The sequence below is a fragment of the Protomyctophum bolini genome (assembly GCF_963924005.1).
Source record: "Protomyctophum bolini genome assembly, chromosome: 7".
Lineage (NCBI taxonomy): Eukaryota > Metazoa > Chordata > Actinopteri > Myctophiformes > Myctophidae > Protomyctophum > Protomyctophum bolini.
The window spans coordinates 26,857,155-26,863,731 of record NC_137868.1 but is presented as its reverse complement, the minus strand read 5'-3'; the positions used below and the strand labels follow the sequence as shown (position 1 = coordinate 26,863,731).

The 6,577-nt window shown below is 41.0% G+C and overlaps 1 protein-coding gene across 1 annotated transcript; it reads right to left on the bottom strand.

Moving 5' to 3' along the window:
* Positions 1-238: 238 nt before the first annotated feature.
* On the bottom strand, positions 239-6,433 carry psma2a (proteasome 20S subunit alpha 2a). Its single transcript, XM_080768075.1, has 8 exons — positions 6,379-6,433; positions 5,551-5,627; positions 3,675-3,807; positions 3,382-3,504; positions 1,981-2,062; positions 1,555-1,628; positions 1,318-1,375; positions 239-1,168 (listed from the first exon to the last, which is right to left on the bottom strand). Exons 1-8 carry the CDS (start codon positions 6,417-6,419, stop codon positions 1,052-1,054), a joined length of 705 nt encoding a protein of 234 aa, XP_080624201.1. The 5' UTR covers positions 6,420-6,433; the 3' UTR covers positions 239-1,051.
* Positions 6,434-6,577: the final 144 nt, after the last annotated feature.

Genomic DNA, 6,577 nt, shown 5'->3' with positions numbered 1-6,577 from the left:
AGCGATATAGGGATATTCTAGGAAGAGGTTCCTGATATTGTTATGGCGCGCTCCAACTGCAGTTCTGCGCGGTCTAATTATGTAAACAGGTCATGTCCACATTTATGGTCCAGTCTCCACACACATGCACCAAGACAATGTACATTTTATGTTCAACAGAAATGCATTAAAAAGTGGTCTTCTCTACAAGCATGCAGAGGTCACCATTTACCCAAAAAGACATACAAGACAGTAAGGGTCATCTATCAACATATTTATTAAGTCCACAGATAGCCAAGGAGACAATACAAAGTATAGAAAACTGAAAAAAGAAACTGGTACATTTTGTAAAACTAGGTGAAATCTCAAGTGTTCCAATTAATCCCACTCAAGCAAGCTGCATCCTGATAAGTGTTAAGTGTATTCTGAGCAGCTCTAATTTAAGTACAATCGGGGCAATTTGAGTAGATGTATGAATGGGTTATGATGGAATCTGTCATTTGTCAGCTCTGGCATATTCAAGGTTTGGGAATGGTAAAATCAAAGTATTCAAAAAAGCATATCGATCAGAATCCATATTCCAATTTAAAGCTGCCAGATTTCACCAGTACCAGGACAAACATTTGATACAAAACCAATTCAATATATGACACATCATTTTATGATACTAGAGCGGTGGCCATTCAACGTCAATGACATAGATCATTGACATTGGGTGGCTGTTATCTTGACGTGCATGGCAGAAGGAAAACATGCAGCGATCAAACACTGAGTTTAGCTGGTTTGGTATTTAACCTCAGTCACAGGCTGGCTCCCAGTCCATAAACTAGTACTTTATGTGGATATCAAAACTGATGTATTGTTGGTCATTTCAAAATTATAGAGGGCATTATCCGTTATTTGCTATAATTCTTAGCAACATGGTGCCCACACAGTAAAACGTGGTCAAACTATTACCAACAACTCTGTGCCTTCCAAAAAATGTGTCATACATCATATTGGCTGCTGCTCCATTATGTCTTTAACTTGACTTGGAACGAAACCAGAGACGCTTGCACCAGGCGTGGTGCATTTAGGCAATGGCAGCCAGGTAGTCTTTCACCTCAGCTGGGCTTAATCGTCTGAAGCCGGCCTCATTACAGATTCCCACCTCTATGTTCTCCTCTGTCATCTGGCCTTCGAAACTCTCCTAAAAACACAGGGAAACATGTATTGTATGTGTGTGTGCAAGACTGATAATAGATGCAATGAATTATTGATACTGCTGAGAGCTGGTCTATGGTCGGAGTCATCAAGTGGGAAAATCTATTTGAAACAACTTTAAAACAAAAGGCAAACCTTCAAAGTCAGGATGGCTGTATGGATGGCATCTTCCAGTTCCAGATCATTGTTATACCTAGAGAATGGATGAGATGGTCAGTCATTACTCTGTATTTCAGTCAATCTAAATTATTAATATAATTGGTTGTTATACTGGTGGAGAATCAAACTTATTACTATCACATGTACATATTAATTTAATTCTAAATATGAACATATTTAGAGTTCAAAATGTTCATCCCAAAGCAAAAATACCTTTTTTCAAGGAATGTTTTTCCATTGACATAATTCTTTCCCATGGCTGTAGCTTTCCATGCAAAGTAAGCACCCTGTGGATATCAGAAAGGGGGGGAAGTATTAATAGATCATGCTGTGAGTAACAACTGTAGTTATAATGGATGGCATTTATTGATATTAATGCAATCAGGGTATGATAATAAAAAGTATGTAATTTTTTTTTTAATATTTAAAATAAGTATTATTTCAATGTGACAGCAGAGTTTAGGAATAGAGAAATGGATAACTTTAGCATTATTATCAGATGAATTCCCTGCCAAATTCATAACAGTATTATTGATGATCTGCTGAATTTCCTGTTCTTTGCATTCGTCTTTAACAAATGATTAACTTCCATTGAGGCTTTTGCAATTATTAAATGAAACATGAGTAACAAAATCTTACAGATGGGTCTGACTGGAACAAATATGGGTGGTCTTCATCCCATCCTGCGATGAGCAGCGATACCCCAAAGGGACGCACTCCACTGAAGGGGAAATAACACAAACTGAATCAGATTTCATTGGTAAATGGTGCATTTATATAGCACCTTTTATCCAAACCGCTTCACATAGATTGTACAATTTACAATTTAGGCATTTAGCAGACACTCTTAATCCAGAGCGACTTACATTAAGCAAGAACAAAAAGCATGGGGAATACATCACATAAAAACATTTATCATGAAACATGCGTAAGCTAAGAAAGTAACAGTGGAATATCTATAATGAAACTATACATATAAGCTATACATCTATACTACTATGATATACATTATGTACTATGACGTGCTATGACTACATACAATGCACTTATGCTGTTTACATAACATGCTATAAGTCTGTATCAAATGCTATCTAAGTCTACAGAATTGCTATCTAAGGGGGTGGGGTAAGTGCTATGGGCCATGATGGAGTCTGAAAAGGTGGGTTTTCAAACTACGGCGGAAGATTGGGAGTGATGCTGCAGTTCTGACTGCAATGGGAAGTGCATTCCACAGTTTTGGAGCCAGAAGGGAGAAGAGTTTGGGACGCGTGGAGCGTTGTCCCGGCGTTTTTAGTGAGGGTACTTCCAGCTTCCCTGCGTTGGCTGATCCGAGTGAGCGGGAGGGTTTATAGGGTTCGATCATACTTGCAAGATATGGGGGAGCCATACCTTTGGTTGCTTTGAATGCCAGCATCAGAGTTTTGTATTCTGTGCGGGCAGCGACCGGGAGCCAGTGGAGGGAGCGGAGCAGGGGGGAGACATGTGAGAATTTTGGCTGGTTGAAGACCAAGCGAGCTGCGGCATTTTGGATCAGCTGGAGAGGCTTAAGTGCACATGCTGGTAGGCCAGTAAGGAGGGAGTTACAATAGTCGAGTTTTGACAAGACTGTTGTCTGGATTAGGAGCTGGGCTGATTCCTGGGTGAGGAACGGTCTAATTCGTCGTATGTTATAGAGTGTGAACCTACAGGATCGAGTGACAGCTGTGATGCGAGTTTTGAACGAGAGCTGACTGTCCAGGAAAACACCAAGATTCCTGGCTGTTGGGACAGACGTTACCAGGGCGTTGTCTACGGAAATAGTTAGTTCCCGCATAGGGCAGGACTTAGCTGGGAAGAAGAGAAGCTCAGTCTTGTCTGGGTTCAGTTTGAGGTGGTTGGATGACATCCACTGTGAGATGTCAGCATTGTGCATTACATTCACACAGTGTCATACACAATGGTGGAGGAAACCATGCAAGGCACCAACCTGCACATTGCGTCCGTGTGTGTATATTTGCGCGTCCATGTGAGCATGCGTGTGTGGTGCGAGTGTGTACCCACCCAGACTGTGTGTACTCTTGCATAACAGACGCCACTCTCTGGACCAGCTGGCCAGTAGGAATTGGCTCCTGGTAAACCAAGAAATACTGCTGGGCCAACTTCCTGGCTCGACGCACTAACACCCTGGAAGAAGAGCACAACTCATCAAAACGATGTGTGATAGCATCAGCATGTATACATCAGCGTTATCTTCCAGCACTTTCCACAACTTGTACATTTACAATTCATAACAATCCTGTATGTTTTGTAAGCGGGTTGACTTAGAATGAGAGATGAGACAGACCAGTTATTACCTGTAGTCAGGTCCCATGCCACTGTAAACCATGCCTATGTGTTTGGTGATAGGCTCCACCTTGTGAACACTTTGCTCATCATACAGGATGGACTTCTGTTTCTTTTCTGTTGCTAGGACAACGCCATTTGAGGCTGGAAGAAATACAATAAATAAATACATAAATTATCTTAAAAAATAAAATAAAAATAAACCCCTCACATAATTGACTATTATTTAACTTATATTTTTTAACTTATTATTTAACCATCCATGCTGAAGCAGAGAGAATAGAATCAAGAAAAGCTAAATTGATTTAGCACTTAACAAATTCAGACAAACCCATTCGTATATCATACGAATTGATATATACCAAAGGGAAGGTTTGTGAACTAAGAATGGTACATCTTATAGAAATAAATGCACCAAATCTCTGTGCGCATCTATGTAGGACTGTAATCCACGTAACTCGAGAACCGTTCACCCCACCGACTTCAAATTTGACACACGTCTCGCAGATGACAAGGGAGTACAGTGCCCGGCGTCAGTCGGATAGGCGGTTGTGACCAGAAAAGGCTCTGACCTTGGTCCAAATTAGTCAATTTATCCACACACCTGCCATTTGATCAGTTTGTACTCTTCAGACGTTTACCACTGCACAAGGCTTAAAATAGGTGTTATGACAACGGGTATTGCATAACAGAGTGGGGTATACTATGCATTCCCCATTGGGCCATTTTCATTATTACAATCTTGCATCGTTGCCAAGTAGATAATGAAACGGACACAACATAATGATCCAATTTGTAAGGCACTCAGGTGGCGCAGTGGTGAAGTCCTTGCCCGGCTTTGTCGGGCATCATGATCTAAGGCAGCGGTTCCCAAACCTTTTTGGCCGTGCACCCCGCTACCTCCAGACCTAGCCGCAATTTGTAACTCTAGATTTTTGAGTGGTGCAACCACTCCTACAAGCAGCAATGTCCGTGTACCTGTGTAAGTGAGCACGAGTATGTGATTTATTTATACCAGTAGGGGGCACCAGAAACAGAGAGAGGGGTATTGCTGTGCCTGCTAATGAGAGAGAGCGAGAGAGAGACAGAGAGAGAGAGGGGGGGGGTGTGGGGTGGGGGGAACTGCACCACTCAGTTCACAGGTGTGATTTTTTTATAATGGGATGAATCTAGAGTTGCAATACCCTCCATTGACTCCCTACTCATCCAAATAGCATTTGCGATCTGCTTGTATTAAACGACGTTAAACTCACCATCATTGCAGCTCTAGGCCAAGCTTGAATTATCCTCTTTCAATCTGCCAAGCTTTTGTTTCATAAAAATCCACCGTAGACATGTTATGAGCTACTTTGTCAAGAAATTCTGTTTTTAAGTGCTGGAGTTTGGAAGCACTCGTCGTAAGTCACTGAACGGCCCTGTGTACCATCCGTTTCGAATTTGCACATAACGCAGGAGGCAGCAGCGTGACCCGTTTTTTTAACGCAGGAGGCAGCAGCGTGACCCGTTAAAAAAACAAGTGCTTCCAAACTGCAACACTGCAAAAAGTAGCTCATAACATGTCTTCGGTGGATTTTTATGAAAAAAAGCTTGGCAGATTGAAAGAGGATAATTCAAGCTTGGCTTAGAGCTGCAATGATCCCAGTGGTTCCTCACTGGCAGGTGTGTCAGTAAGATGCAAACGCAGTGACAACACAGAAATGTGTGTGGGGAGAAATGAATTGGAATAACGAAATTGGGGTGAAAAGGAGAGTAAAAAATAACTAATAATAATCCAATTTGTGATTCAGACTTTTTGAAGACTACCACCCCCCTTATAAAAAACAATGTCTTTCCACAATTCTTTATTTTTCACCCACTTGATGTGACAATAATGCTCATTTAATTTACCTTTGATTCCCACTGATGGCGCTCCAGCTGCTACTGCTGCCAGGGCATATTCAATCTGCACCAGTTTACCTGAAGGACTGGAGAGGGAACAGAACTTAATTTACAGTGAGATGTGCATAATATAGATACGACGAATGCACTGATCCAATTAAAACGAATTAAGATTTTGGATTGAAATACTTGAGGGCATTCAAACGGGGAGGACAGATACATCAACAGTATTCATTTATAAATATTTGAGATTGTATTGACAATTAATTAGTAGGATGTACAGTTAACGTGACTTTGTTTGTATCATTTGTTTCTCTCTGTATTCGTGACTATATTTTTTAAATAGCCAATAAAAGTTTGTCCCACTCTTTTACACCGGTAAACTTGTGATGTGTGACAATAAGCCTGAAGTTGATCAAAAGCCTTAACGTAACAAAGCAAGACTGAAACAAAATTGAACCGATTGTCGTCAAGAAGGCTAACATCTGGTAAGCTTCATAATTGGCCATGGCCAATGAGACTTTATGTATTAATTGCTACTACGCACATATGGTATATTAGTGTTTATCGGTCTTTAGTCATGATTAAATTATGTCAAAGAGTGTCTAGTCTGTCTACCTCTGCAGAGCATTAGAAGCACACACTAGCCGACATGCTAACAGCTAGCTCATTGAACGGCAATGACAGTGCATCGTTAACAACCGCGCTCGAAGCCTTCGTTTCTAACCACAGAAACAATCTGTTCTTATGTAAAAGCCTCTCTCAAACCCCTGCTTTAAATGCCACAAGTCTTCAGCTGAGTGCGGTCATTTGGGATGATTTTTAACAAAGTTTTACCTGAATGTGGTGAGAGAAAAACTGTATCCCCGTTCCGCCATCTTCGCTTTGCTAGTGAAGTGGATGTGACGTCACGCAGTATCGACACGTATGATTGGTTACAAGCTCGGGCAGTAACAATAGATATGATTGGTAGAATTTACGCTCAGGTCAAATATATTTCTGTTTCTTTACGTTTTAATAAATTAACAAACCACCA

Bases quoted from the DNA above. Each gene is read 5' to 3' on its own strand.
- psma2a (XM_080768075.1), bottom strand. From the start codon at position 6,419: ATGGCGGAACGGGGATACAGTTTTTCTCTCACCACATTCAG. The intron at 3,505-3,674 runs GTAATAACTGGT...CTCTTCTTCCAG, and splicing joins GGCATGGGACCTGACTACAG to GGTGTTAGTGCGTCGAGCCA. The intron at 1,376-1,554 runs GTATTTTTGCTT...TCCATTCTCTAG, and splicing joins AAAACATTCCTTGAAAAAAG to GTATAACAATGATCTGGAAC.